This window comes from Lagopus muta, chromosome 3 (assembly GCF_023343835.1).
Source record: "Lagopus muta isolate bLagMut1 chromosome 3, bLagMut1 primary, whole genome shotgun sequence".
Classification (NCBI taxonomy): domain Eukaryota; kingdom Metazoa; phylum Chordata; class Aves; order Galliformes; family Phasianidae; genus Lagopus; species Lagopus muta.
Genome location: NC_064435.1, coordinates 49,781,039 through 49,796,682, shown reverse-complemented (window position 1 = coordinate 49,796,682; position 15,644 = coordinate 49,781,039). Strand labels below are relative to the sequence as shown.

Here is a 15,644-nt window from a genome sequence, read left to right as displayed (position 1 = left end):
TTACGTAACTCCTACCAAAGTATTTAATTATAAAAAAGAATATTGAAATTAAACGCAGTGCGATGAATAACGTTAATACATTTTATATTATTATTTTTTTGGAGAACATTTCAGATGAAAACTTGACCAGAACTAGTACTCTAATGCTATTAAAATTACTTTTAAATTCATCATTTTAGAAAATGTCATTGTTATAATTTATTTTGAAACATTACAGAATGTTTCAGCACCCTTACACAATACAGTTTGCAGGTACTATCTGATTAGCTGGACATTCATAAATAGCCTGCAAAACTGTGTATTGATATTATTCTCCATCCTTAATAAGGCACAGATTGTTCTTTTCCCCACATGTGTTTCTCCCAAACCCAATCACTCCGATTACCATCTGTCTGTTTTAAGCCAGCAGCACCTCAACCTTTACTGCTCTCACTTCATCCTCATCTGCCAACCTGATCAGCCTGAAGCCATCGACCCTTTCTGTACTTCCACTTGCTCTGCCTTCTTTTTTTTTTTTTCCTCTCTCTCTCTCTCCATACTGTGGTCACCATCTTCACATTCCAAATATCTCTGAATTCCCATTCTGATTCGTTGCTTGTTTATTTAGGCTGTACCTAAAAGCTGTGTCTGCTCCTATTCTTCTAACCAAGCTTCTCCCTAACATCTGCTGTTCCCTCCGGCACTTCCATTCTAGGGCTTTCCAGCCAATTTCCTTTTCCTCTGCCTCTGCCTCCAGCACTCCTACACACATATACATGCTTACACACACGCACATACAAGAATTTACATGTCTATATAAGCATGGATAGATGTCTCTGTTCCATCGTTAGTTTTCTCTCTCTCCTCCTAGTACTCAGTACTCATGTAGCCCCAATTTTCATTTACCTCCCTCCTCAAAATACCTCTCAGTTTGCCATTCTTTTCAGTCCCAATTCTAACAACCTCACCTAAGTGTGCAGCTCCTTGCTCTTGCATCACTTGTGACCCTTATCATGCACATTTTTGCTTTACAGTACAACTTTAGGGAGGTGGAGATCTGCACACCAAAAGCATGGGAGTGATAAGCTACCAACTTCGGATTCACGTGCCTGGATTCAGCTCAACCCAGAGGAGCTCAGATCACTACCAGCATTTAAATTTCATCCACAGTGTATAGAATGTGAGGGGTAGAAGAGAACTCAGAGAAGTATCCATTGCACATATCTAAATGGATCCATGGATTCCATTTTTGTTTGTTTTTGTTTGCAGATTGTAAATTGATGCAACTTGAAAGAAAGTATTTACAAGAGTGAAAAAACAGAAATATTCCTGATACAATTGCCCTCCTGAAAAATCCTAAGTTCTTGATTCAAAGCCCAGTGTCTTCAATGCTGTCCTATGGATTTTTTGCTAAAACAGCTGAACTATCTCAACCGTTTTGTTTGGACACTTTCTCAAAACCTTCAGGCTGAGACACAAACCCATATTGAAAAATATCATCCTAAAGTCAGTTTGCCAAAATTATGAGCATCTGAAAGTAGTACTTCATGACAGGTAAATAACAGTAAAAAGAAATTGTTTTTTTTTTTTTTAAATAATAGTACAGGCAAACTGATGGATCCAGAATGAAAGATTCATTAGCAAAAGAGAAAACAGATCTACGCATCTGTGTGTATCTAATGTAGGATAGCAGCCAATACCTCAGATAAGCAATTTCTAATATTTACTTCCCTTGTCCTGATCTCAAAATGACTTTGCCCTCCAGAATACAGACTTTGTTCTACGGGTTCAGATGATCTCCAGTTCTGTTTCTGGTGTTAAATCTTTCATTTGAAAAGATGCAGACATTTAAGCTGCCAACATTACAGATGGCTACCTCTCTATGCCCTCACTTAAAAATCTAACAAAATTCCCTTTAACCAATTTGACACTTAGGTTTACCTTGTTTGAACTCAATAAGCAGTCTGAACTCTGTAATAATCTGGTGTCTGCTCAGACAGGCTCATTCTGTTCTTGTAAATCCAATCTGCATTGGATCTGCCCGCTATTAGAAAAATTCAACATGGGGACTGTATGTAGAAATCTAATTTACTTCAGCAAATACATTTAATCAATTCCACCTTACTATTTTCCTTTTGCTCAGTGTTTGATTACTTTTATGTCACCTATTAGATATAAACTGCTGTTCTTTTTATAATAAGTGGGTGATCTGACAAGACCAATTTCATGTCTCCCATTAGATAAAGTGACATTTCAATCCAGTTCTCTGACAAACTCAGATGAGGATACTGTGTAGTTTGAACACATGCACAAGACAAAGCACTTGTCTTTTCAGCCTTTCCTGTCAGAACAAACACTTCGGTAAAACTGAAAATTTCCTATTTGAGATTTATTTAAATAGAGCAATCAATACTTTATTTCACCACTCTCTAAAGGACATAGGAGAACAGAAACAAGTTTTTTAAAAATTCCTTTTTTTTTTCCTTCACATTTAGAGCTCAGCTAATTGTTCACTGACAGGGGTTTTGCTCACTAAATAGACAATATTCATGTTTACAGTTCTTTAACAAGATAACATGGGATTAACTGACAGCTTTTTAATTGCTTTCCCCTCCTTCCCCTCATAGCAAATAAACCTTGTTAGAACCATATCTGTTCAGGTAAAAAAAAAAAAAAAAAAAAAGAAAAGAAAGAAAGAAATAAAAGAAGCTGGCAAATGTTCCTATGTATACATCATCCTCAAAATTAAGATTTAATTCCTATTCCTTTGTGATTTCAGGTTTGCTTTGCAATGTCTGATATTAAAATTCTTCCTGCTGATTTCAAAAGTTCTTGGATCTGGCCTCCAGTCTACATGACATCGTATCAAGGCAACACTGCAGACTTTAAAGATGTTTACATAAGAAAGTATTCAGACCCCACATACAGGAAGTTCCTGTTTAGTAGAACTATGCCTCCAATGAAGTACTGTGAACACTGTACAAAGTAGTAACCTACTCTACTGTGCACATGTCTTTAGGTCTCTATTTAAAGGCAAAGGCATTTTGGAAAAAAAAAAAATACCTATTTATTTGTTTATTTTCAATTTGTGTTACAAGTTTAGTGAAGAAAAGGAAAGACAGCACAATAAATGCGATGAGATTTAGAAAACTGCATCCTGTTCTGAGCTCCCCAGTTCCAAAAAGACAGGGATCTCCTAGAAGGAGTCCAGTGGAGCACCACAAAGATATAAAGGGCCTGGAGCATCTCCTGTATGAGGAAAGGCTGAGTAATCTGGCACTGTTCAACCTGGGGAAAAAAAGACTGGGAAAGGATCTTATTAATGTTTATATATACCTGAAGGGAGGTGGGAGGCAAATGGATGAGCAAGGCTCTTTTTGGTCATATGTAGTAATAGGACAAGGAGCAATGGCCTAAAACCTGAACACAGTAAGTTCTGTAACAACATGCAGAAGTACTCCTTTACGGTAAGAGTGATGGAGCACTGGAACAGGTTGCCGTGGAGAGGTTAGAGAGTCTCCTTCTATGGAGATATTCAAGATCTCGACCCTATTATAGGATATCAGCTTTAGAGAGGGGGTTGGACTTGCTGATCTCTTGAGGTCCCTTCTAACACCTGCACATTCAGTGATTCTGTGAGACGACTCTCTAACTACCAGGTTTGACTCTCCTATCAGCACAGCAATGTAATTCCAGGGAAATTCCACTTAGTCATCTTGGTTACCCCAATGCAAATGAGAAGAAAATTAGATTCTTCTTTTCCAACGAAGTGAGGGGAATAATTACATCACTGTTTCTACACATACTATTATTAAGCCATCAATAATTCCCAAGTAGACTAAACATTACATGCAATATTGGTATATGTATATTTCTCATTATTTATTGATGGTGATGATCTAAAATATATTTTGCTGCACTTAAATCAATCTATTAGATTTCAATTCTGCCAACTAACATTGCAGAAAAGCTGCTGAAAAAAATAGGAAATACAATTTCTTAATTATACACTATCAGAAAGAAAGCATATTTACTAATTAATAATTAGTTCCTAATGTGGCTATTTAACTATAGTCATCTAAGGTTTTACAGCACAATGCTTGATATGGGCCTTTTTAAGTCAGAAGGAATGACCTACAGGTGCTCTCATAGAAGCTCCAATACAGGCAACAGGGATTACCATAATTACTTTGCTACTCTACAAGTAGTTAATGGGATTACACCCTAAGGCTATCCAATTGCTCAAAGTGCTCAATGCAAATTTTCTGAAAGAATCTGGATAAACACAAGTGCTTTAATGATATGCTTCATAATTTCATCTACTGCACCACCAAAGGAGCACTAATAAATTAAAGCACCCTAAATCAAAGAAATTGAGAACACTTAACTACTTTGGTTTTCTGTATCTCCTGTCACGAACGCAGTCAATCTTTTATCTGTCTCATTCAGTCTCATTTATCCCTCTGGTTTGCAATGCTGAAAAGTATGAAAGATGCCTTATCATTCTTGGTAGGGTGCATACATTTCTTCTTTCTTTCCTAAATTCTATATATCTCTTGCATCTTCTACTAGTGACTAATTACTCTCCAAGCTAACTAACCCATAATCCAAGCTTCTTTTTCACCAATAAACTAAAAAAAAAAATCCTAATCCCACATTTATTTTATAAACACTGTTCTAGGGATCCCATCTTTCCATTATTCCACTCCCCATTTTTTTCTTAAGTATCTTCCCCCAAGTTTTATTTAATTGAAAAAACTCAAGCATACCTACAGCCTAACCATTAGCCTTCCTACTTTTCCCCCATGAAAATTCTACTGTCCTCTTCTCTGCCTCACTTTCATTTTTCTTTTGTACCTTTTAAGTTTGATTATTTACTGTTCCTGCTGTTCTTCAAACTTCTCCTTTAATGCTTCTTTCTTGTATACTTACGTATACTTTCTATATTGTCTTCAGAGACAAGATCTATGGTACATTTTCAGATATATAACACTTATTCCATACTTCGCTTATCAACCTACATATAAATTACCTGAACAAAATCAGAAATAATTTGGGAAAAGGATCATATCATTTAAAAGGTCTGAAAAATTATGCACTTCTATCAGCATGCAAAATTATTGAAGAGGTAGGGGAAATAAAGGAGGGAATCCAAGATCAACTAATAATAAAGCTCCTTACACGGTCTACTTTTTGTGAGGAGAACCATCCTGAAGTATGTGCTGATTCTTATAAGACTGTACCATAAGAAATGTATCTTAAATCAAAAGATAAAACCTAGAGCAGAATTTGGAAAGCATAGTATCAAAAATACTACACAAGAATTAGATTCTTACTTGTGTTACTCCTTCACCTATACACTTCTTTAATATCATTAGAACAGTTATATGTTCTTATAGCTGTAGAGCCAAAAGAAAAGAATCCTATTCAACAAGGGACATGGTTTCTAAAGTGAGAGAATGCATAGTAGATGCAACTGTGTCCTTCCTAATTCATAGTGGAAAAATCCAGACCTTCAGTGGATTTAATTTCTGTCCTTGCCAACTTGGATCAAATTGTTGTCAGGAAGAGAAAAAGGCCTTCATCTCACTTTTTCTTTTTTAGGCCCAGAACTGACCAGAAAGCGAAGACATAGCACAGTAATGTGGCTCACCAAATTTGGTCCTACAAAATATCTTTCTTTTTGCTCTAAAAGAACAAAAATAGCACTACATTCCTCCAAAATATTAGTGTAAAGTAAGAAACAACCAAAACCAATTAATATTAAGATATTGTTTTAGCACCGTTTTCTACAAGAAGGACATCCTTATGCCCATTTTATTCACACATAAGAGTTTCCTGATGTTTTTAAAAAATCTCTCTCCATATGTTGGAAAATGCTTTCTTTCACTGTAAAGTTTTCAGATTTTGAACTAAGTATAGTTTTTTAAATGTTATCTCCACCATGGAAGTAAATAGCCAGTATTAGATTCATATCTTCCAAAAAGTCTTATGCTCTGAAAACCAGAAATGCTGTCTGTACACTACATTTGAGAGAAATATTTAAATGAACAATCCTCAACTAACCAGTTAGCTCTGGTTTCTTCTGTCATTTCCTTGCTACAGCGGGATAAACTCTACAATTTACATGAACAGCCTATCTATTGAACCTTTTATCAGTTGTAAGGAACTATGGGTGACATCCTTAGTAAACTAGCAATTGCAGGTCCTCATTCAATACTCCAGCCACAAAATAGTGATCTGATTGTGAAATACCTTTCACTATTAGTTCTGCATAGTTCGATACTCCAACCCCTCCTTCTGTTCGAATCATGCAGCGATAGTTGCCAGCATCCCGCTTCGTGGCATTTACCACATTAAAAAGAGCTACAAATCGTCGAACATTGAACACTTTTATGTTCTTCAAAGGTGCATCCCTCACGTAAATACCCTAGGCAAAGAAACAAAAATAAAAAATATTGTTAGTCACACTTAAAATAAAAAAAAACACAACGCAAAAAAAAAAAACCTGAAAAACAATTCTATGTCTCTTAAGCTTCCCAAGAGAGGAGGAAAGGTGAAGGCAGAAGTCTGCACTATTACTTTTACAGATGTTTACACTGTGTGAGATGCTATTGCCTTCCCATGTGAGTTAAAACATTCATCATCAGTGGGCAACCACTCATGTGGAACAGCTGCTTTCAACTCTTTATAGATTAACTAATAGAAAAATTGGAGAGCAGTGTAACATTTTACTTGCTTGGCTTACCTTACACAAGTACTTAAAGTTCATTGGTTTTTGCTTTGTTTTGTTTTTCCTAAAGAAGCATAAAACAGCATACACAGTATCTATTTTCTACTCTCCTCCACATCTGCTATTCAGCTTACGAATTTGGCACAGCATGGAAATCCATGTGTGTGGTTGTCATATAACAGAACCTACACCTGGGATTATCAGCGAGTCAGGTGGAAGAGACTTGCCAGGTGAATGATTAGCAAGGCTGAAGTTGTCTCAATTTCCCAGTTTCTCAGCACAGTACTGGAAATTGGGCAATTTCTACTCCAGTGGAACATCTTGCTCTCAATTCAACATCTTGCAAGCACAGAACAAGAAAATTATCTACAGAAAGCTGAGGAGCACTAGGCCCCTAAATCCTGGCCTGCTGTGTCCTGTCATCCAGTGCATGTCTGGAAGAGGAAAAGAGAAGGGAGTAGATGGAAAAGGACAGAGGTGATGTCTTGCCACATCCCCTGACATGAAGCTGAGAGACAGCTCTTATATCCTCACCAGAGCTCATGCTCTAGCGGGCCACAAAATAGTCTGGATCCACTAGAAATGATCGAAGAAACTTCAGAAAATGTAATAACCTAATTATTACAAATGGTTAAAAAAATTATTCACAAAATCTACTTGAAACAATTATTCAAATGTGCACTTTCCACACAAACATAAACTTTTCAATAAATTGAAGCCTATTGCCATTATTAAAGCATTATAAGAATTTTATGCTGTGGAAAAACCCAAAAAGCACCTCCCCAAAGATGTTAATTTTGAGAAGGCATATGCAACCTTATGGTATTTAATATACCAATTTTTTTTGGTAGTTTTCCTGAATTCAGGAACTTCAGGCAGGGCAAGGATCCTGCTAGCTTCCATAAACCGTCAACGCAATTGGTGATGTCTGTTTCTCTGCCTTGGAATTTATAGTTTATCCAACAGAATTTAAGACCTATATAGGAAACGCTGACTTCAATTTGTTATGGCCTTCACTTGTCAGCATACTGCATGTAACCTTAAAGCACCAGGTAAAACCAGAGAGCTACAAGAAATAGTTGCAGTAAATTAAACGTATCCGTAATCACAAAACCAAGTCAAACTTAATCATGCATTGGTGCCAAAGAAGCAGGATAATTAATCATAAGAACTGTTTGCATTCTCTTAACACCATAAGGTGAGAATTATTTCCTCTTAAAAAATAAACATGGGTGACACATAGCTTATTAAAAAGAAAAAAGAACACCTATAGGATGCCCAAAGAATGTACTGCCATGCCTTAAAATTTACTCAAGTTATTACCTGACAATTACTTTAGATTACTGCCAGCTCCTACAATTCCAACTTGCAGATAAACTGACTGCTCTGACATGGTATACATCGAAAACAAAACTTGGAAAGAGGCATCCAAAACAACTGTTGCAAAATTACTGTTTTTAATGATTTTGCCACTGTATTATCATTCAAGCAAAAATAGTAGGAAGTAGCAGGATGCAAGATGAATAGGCTGTGTATGTTTTTGGAGAATTAAGATTATTTAAAGTCATATATATTTTTAAATTCTTAAAACAATGACTGATTAGTCCTAATTATCAGAGCTGCTAAGCAGTCACAGATCATTGCTTTAAAGAGTGCTTCTGCAGTTCTCAGACTTCAGACTCGTGCTTATGTTGTATCTACACATGATAGCTTTTTCCTTTTTCTATCTGCAACATCAGGAAGCTCTGCATGGGCTATGTCCTCCTGCCAAGAAATCTGTAAATAACTCTCTAGGAAAGAACTTGCCATCACACACAGATTAATTCTAGCACCTACACTAGCTCAGCTGATTTTAAATGCTAACAAGAAGCTCCGCATTCCAGCTGCAGTGCACACCTACCCCTCATGTAGGGCTTCTATAGCCAGAATGTAACAGGATCCTCACAAGTTACAACGCAACTGAAGAACTGAACAAATATTTTAAGATTGAGAATAATAGAATCATAGCATTGCTCAGGTTGGAAAAGACCTCCAAGATCATCAACTCCTACTGTAACCACACAATGCTACCCTAAATTTAGGTACCCCAATTTAGTTCTTGCTGTCCTTTTACTTACCTGACAAAGGCTATACGATGCTGTTAAAGGGAAGCAAAGTGAAAAGACTAGGCAATGCCACAGGGCAAGATATTCTCTGTCTTGTTCTGGAAGAGCTAAGCACATGAAGAGAGGAGACCAAGGAAAAGTGTGCTGCATTCCCACTCCCTGCTAGCAGTTTCCTGTCATAAACCTATTAGAACCTCCCATTGCCTGCTACAGATCCTTACCACCACAGCCTAATCCCTTTCACCTTCCATTTATTCCCAAGCATACCAATCTCACCTGATTTCAAGTATCTTAACTGCTGTTCTAAAACAGCAGACATCTTAATCAAATGGATGTGCTACACATCATATCCACTCACATCTCAATAATTTTGACCAAAAAACAGAGAAGCCTTAGCTTGTTTCATAGAGATGCATCATTTTGTTCAAATAATGAAGTTCCATGAGCACTAAAGAGAACTCAGCTTGGCTTCAAAGAAGATTTGAGGCTTTTTGACCCCTGCTGGAATTCACATATGAAACAGATCATTATGGGTGCCTTCAAAATTCAAGAAGGAGTTTCATAATAGAAAGCCTTTATTATAATTATTACAACACACCTGCAAAGTATACGTATATTAGTATAAATAAAGATCATGACTGACTTCTCTTAAATGTTACAAACTCACAAAGTGCAATGTGTCTAATGATATATTAGAACTCTAGCAATCCTACAGAAATCACCAGTATGACATTCCTTTCCAGAGCTCAAAGGAAAAAAAAGATATTTTTTTTCCAATAGTCTTTCTGTGAAAAATATATTTCCAAGGAAAAAGTAGTGTTTGAAATAGAGAGAGAGACTAAAAAACATAATTTGTTTACTTTCCACAAGAAGAAATATAGCTCAGGAGAGCATGCCTTTCCTCTCTTCAGCAAATGAGAATAGTCACTTAACTGATATAAGCCCGAGTATAAATTAATGGTAGTCAAAGTAATAAATTCAAGCATAAGAAGAGTTCAATTCACAGGCAATGAGAAAATAAAAATGAAGAGAGTTAAACACAAAATATATAGGAAAGAAAAACCGAACTAAACCTACAAAGCCCTTCCAAAACCAGTTATTTCAGCAACTGCTAAGTGCAATAAAGAGCATTTCTTCAGAATCAGTCTTATTTACCATTTCACAAATACAGAAATGTTTCTACTTTAACTGCATCCATACAGCCAGTTTCTCTTTCTTTTTTTTGTGATTCAGCCCTCCTCTCTGACTCACTGCATAGCATCTTCAGGAAGCTGCACAGCTATGACAGTGGGTACCTTTATGGGAGAGGGCATGAACCATATTTCTTTTTCTATATTAACATATCCCTTTAAGCATACTGTACGATAAACAACAAGTGCTTTCTCCACGCAAATTGTGAACAGCTATTTCAGAATACCTAAAAATAACATATTAATACCAAATGAATATTTCTTTACTGAATATATTAGAAGACACATCCACAATTTTTTAAAAATTTATTATATTTAGTAGCATTCACAAAAATGATTTTTAAACTCAAATGCAAAACTTGGAAGTTTCACAAATGAAAGAGACCATTTATGTGGTCAATTATCTATTGCTTTAACAATAAAAAGCTTCAATCTCAGCTCTTTTCAGATAGATGCAGAAATTAACTGAATTGCAAATTAATAATCTTTATGTGAAAGTCCTCACAAATACATCATATCCTCATGAAAATAAACAAAAACCAACAGGTAATTGTAATCTGCTAGTCTCAATGCAGAAAATAGTTTCATGATTTTCAATGAAACATGATAGCATTGTATATTAAAGACCATCAAAACAAACCATCAGAGCAACTTTGTAGGGTCTTTCTGGTTTTTGTTCTTTGTGCTACTGTTTCCTATTAAATTCAGTTCACCAGGATAAATACAGTTCTTTTTACTTTGCTCAATAGTTCTGTCGTGCCATGTGAAAGACTGAGGCTTCAATGCACATTAAGCCTGCTGGCTCCTTCTGCCTCTGGGACCTGGAAAACTGCATGAACAGGACATTTCTTTTGAAAGAGAAAACTGCCTTAATCATTTAATCCTAGGCCTGTTTGGAGTACAAAGGCTGCATCCCTAAGGCAGACCTACCTAACAGCACAGAAGAATTTTGACTGCAAAAAAATGGACCGCAAAATGCTGAGATCCAAAAATGAACATAACAGATTCCCCCGGTTGCTGAGAAACCTCTATGTTTTCAAATGTTCAGAGAATGCTTCACCAAAACAAAAACCAACCAAACAAAGCCAAACAAAAATGAATCAAGAATGCCATTTATGCAAAACAATGAATATGATTAATTGGTGAATCACTGGTAAGAATACATTTTCTATTAAGCAATATGTAATTTAGCATACAGATATTCTGAAAAAATCTTAATTTAATCTTGGGATATAAACAGCTTGAAAATTCATTCTTCTAGTACCGCTATATTAAATTCATCCAGAGACAGCAAAAAACACCCTAAAAATGCACATTATTTTTCCTTTCTAGGTAAGCTAGAGTGAAAAGAAATAGGCTGATGGTTATTTAAATTAGACTTACAGTCTCATTTAGGCAATGAACTGACACTAAGTCTTCTAAATGAACAGCAATTTAGTAGCAACAAGATATATATTAAAGCTTTCAGAAATAGTTTTAAAAAAATGCAGCAGTAATTCAAAGGGATTGAAGTTCTGGGATCTTATATCCATCACTACCACTGCATTAATCATTCTCAAAGAGCGTTTCAACAATTTTGCCAGAAGAGACTTAAAAGGAAGCATCGGTCAGTTACCCTCTGTTCATACAGGTAGATTAAGCAGTTTTTCATACATTTATTAAAAGAAAGGGTTTGCATTATCCACTTTCAAATATGCACATTTATAAAATCCTGATTAGAGTTATGCCGGTGGGATCTCAAATAACATCAGCAGTGCCAGAAGTAATTTGGTTTAAAACACGTATTAAATCTAAATCAAATAGCAATTAATACCTCAACAAAATTGCTTCACAGAGTTCATATTTTTCATTCTAATAATTTTGATAGTTGACTTTACCTCTGAATTTCCAGAATTGCTTTCATAACCAAGACAACTGCTTGTCAGTCTAGATTATAACCAGTGCAGATCCTGTGATTATCCAGCATTTATTCTATCTGTATAAGTTAACAAGTGTATTTCATTCAAGTAATGAGGCCATGCTCGAAAAAAGATGATTATTGCCCTGTTTGGAATTGCTCTACTGTGAGCCAGAACTGCGCTCTGTATGAGTAACTCATGGGCATTCAAGCAAAATGCTATTGTTCTGCCGTTCAGGAAAGATTTCAGGATTCAATATTTTTATGTTTGATTACTTATCCGTTTCTTCAAATGACATAGCTCCACATAAATCTCTATTTCTTATGACTAAACCTAAATGACTGTTGTAGCTACAAGGTAAAATTGTAAAATATACTGAAGCTACACATCAAGTAGACACATTATTAAATATCAAGCAGCACTATCTATTTGAAGATACAATTAAACATGCAGAAAGTAAACAAAGACATTATTCTATTTTCTGGAGCCACTAAACTCACTGTAATTTACCCAAGGCAGATACTCAGTACTTACATAATGAATTTCTTCTGTTTCGTTCTGACAGAAGCAGATCTCTTATTACTACACAGAGGTTTTCAAAAGGAAAAAAAAAAGAAAAAAACACCAACAAAACTGCTAATTTTATATTTTTTACATGAAATGCAAGACTGATTGAGAAATGTTAGTATTCTCTAACAATTTTCCAGTGCTCACAAACATGTAAAAATCTCAAACCTTCTTTCCATTCATCTTTAATGGCACACAACAGAATCCAAAATCATTTGTACAGAATTATGTTCTCAGAAACATCTGGAGAAAACAGAGCACTAGAAAATCTCTCTCTAAAGGATAAGTTTGTTTCATAAAGAAATTATGGCAACTATCCAAGCATATGCTAAGCATTTTGCTGAACCCATAGTTCTATTTATTAGATCATTTAATCTCACTCTGTATCTTAATTCTTCGAAACACTAAACAGTAAGTACTCATCATGCTTTTACCTGTATTATAAAGCTACAAGAGCTAGGATGAACACCTTGCTTTAAAAAAAAAAAAATAAATGAAGACTATATAAGTGATTTTCAATACTTTGGCTTAGAATTCTGCAGATGCCAGGCACAGGAATATGGAGGGTCTGGGAAAGAGGAGAGCAATGAGGAGAAAGTGAGAAAGGAAAGATCATTAGCATAATTTTCATTTCTACATATGATGGAGAGTGATGTAGGCATTTGTCTGCCTTTTCTCTCAGTTGTATAACAGAACAGGTTAAAAAAAAAAACCACAGAAACAACAATTATCTTTATGAAAAGTGTTGGCTTGTTTGGAAAGAAAAAAGGCATGTAAAGAAAGTCTATCATCCAAGTTTGGGAGACAACTTCAAGTTAAAATCTTTGAAAGTTTTAAACAGCCAGAATAACAGTCAAAACTCATTGATGAGTCCTACAAAGTAGCCAAGGAGAACATGCATTTCATGACAAGAAGCTACACCCTGCTCAGGGTGGAAGAGCTGCCTTTTTGGAGTGTGAGGAGGTAAGAGATGCACATCAATGGGCAAAGTATACCTCTCAACAGTGAGGACAGTCATAGTGGTAATAATAATAACAAATGCACACATTGCTTTATGCAGAAGAGCAACTCACGTAGAGGGGACTGGTTGGAGGTGTTTAATTACTAAGTCAGTCCCATAGTTCAACAACCACCCCCCTAACAGACATTCTCCAATGCTCTGTTTCCCTTCCTATCGTCTTTCCTTTGGGTTTAATTTAATTTAGTCTTTACTTCAGTTCTCTTTGCCTCAAACGAGCTTAAACTGCCCTTGGTCTTAAAAAAGAAGCCTCCATATAGCTCCAATTTGAACACTATGCCTCCCAGCAGGAAGTCTGTACATTTTAACTGCAGTATTCATTGTAAAGGTCACTGCTTCTTTCTCCCAAAGGTCCAAGAGCATAGCACAGAAAGCTGATTGAATTTAGTTCATCAGTTGCCTGACTTGTACATGTCCCTAAGCGATTCTGCTGCTGCTGAACAGCACTTCAGATCAAGACAGTCTTCAGGGTCCAGCAACAGGCATACCTAACACTGCTGAGATGCAAGTTGAATGTTACCTGCCCCAAGTGGCACAGGTCAGCTGTTTCATTATCTCAGGTCTGCCAATCACCATTTACTATATTATTTTACACTCCAGAAAAACTAGAACATTAATGCATCACAGCAAGGCTCTTGAAAAAGAGAACACTATTTTGGTCCCTTCATTTCCAATTCAGACAAGAATATCAATGTTTGAGTGCTGAAGTTAATCCCAAAGTAACTTTTCTTATATTTTACTTTACCAAATGAAAATATGTGCACAGACGGATTGAGATAGAGAAGAGGGAAGGACTTGTGCATCCCTTCTAGTTTGCATATGTACATCGACCTCTTTTGGTCACAGGAGATTACTAAACAGAGGATTACAGGCTTGGATAATTTTTTTTCTTGGTGATAAAAAGGCTATTTTCAAGACAGAAAAAAAAGAAAAAAACAACTTATGTTACAAGTCTTCAGATTCCTTACTCCATAAATAAGCAGCAAACATTATCCCTGATCTTATCCCTTTATCCCTGATCTTCCCATTTCTAAGCCATCCTTAACTGTGCCCATATGTTTCTCATATGGGGGAGCCCAGAACTGTACCCAGTGTTCTAGATGGTCTTTCCCGAGCTGAGCAGATGAGGGGGATCATCTCCCTTGAACTGCAGGCAACTCTCCAGGGGCATCATCTCCCTTAAACTGCAGGCAACTCTCCCCCTGTACAGATCAGAAGGTTGTTGTTCTTTTTGCTGCAAAAGGCTCATGGCTAGTTCATAATTAACTTGTCCACCAGGACTGCCAGATTCTTCCCTGCAGAGTTGCTTTCCACTCTGTCAAGCTCCAACATGGTACATGGGGTTAGTCCTTTCCTGGCACGGGACTGCATTTCCTTTCATCAGTTTCTCAAGGTTTCTCTTTGCACATTTCTCCAGTTGGTCAAGGTCCCTCTGCATGTGGCAGCACAACTCTCTGGTGTATCTGTCACTCCTCCAACTTCGTATTATCTGCAAATCTGCTGAGGGTGCACTCTACTATCATACAGAACAGTGATAAAGAGGTTAAACAATACCTGCCGCAGCATCAATCCCTAGGGTATGCTACAAGTGACTTGTCTCTATAATGCATTATATCTATTAAAAAGGACAACCAGTACCCATAATAAACAACCTTAATTGCTAACATGCATACAAGATTTTGATTAGCCAAACATAAATATGGCTTAGTTAGTTAGGAAATTGGTAAATATGATTAGGCTATCAGTATGCGTGTTAAGCCCCTAGTTTCTCTTTTATCCTCAAGGAATTACAATCTCTTGACACAATCCAGTCACATTTGAAGGAATATTTAACTTCTTACCGTATCTATAAAAATAAACATCACAGTTCTGCAAGGTTACCCACAGCAGAAACTCAAACTCAAGTATATTACAGACATCAGACAATGCATACTTAAGGCAGATAAAGCAAGAAAAGTTTTCATAGAAGTACGCAGCTTATTAGACATGAAACATCACAAGCCTCATATTCTGTCATTTACAGAACTTTTTGTGTCATATATACTAAGATTACAGCACAATTAATGAAAAATAAATAAATTAGAAATGATTAATGGTAACTAATAGAAAAAGATACTGGGAGCAAGAAAGCCACTAAATATACACTGTACTCAA

The 15,644-nt window shown here is 36.2% G+C and overlaps 1 protein-coding gene across 12 annotated transcripts in view; it reads right to left on the bottom strand.

Annotated features, from left to right (window-relative positions):
• The window catches only part of PTPRM (protein tyrosine phosphatase receptor type M), a 459,433-nt gene that overhangs the window by 282,090 nt on the left and 161,699 nt on the right, over positions 1-15,644 (bottom strand). For all 12 annotated transcript variants that reach the window (XR_007376063.1, XM_048940376.1, XM_048940372.1 and 9 more), the window contains exon 6: positions 6,235-6,409. Coding sequence is in view for 11 of the 12 variants with exons in the window: in XM_048940376.1 (XP_048796333.1) it covers positions 6,235-6,409 (175 nt within the window). In the remaining variant the exon portion in view is untranslated. The remainder of the gene's footprint in view (positions 1-6,234; positions 6,410-15,644) is intronic.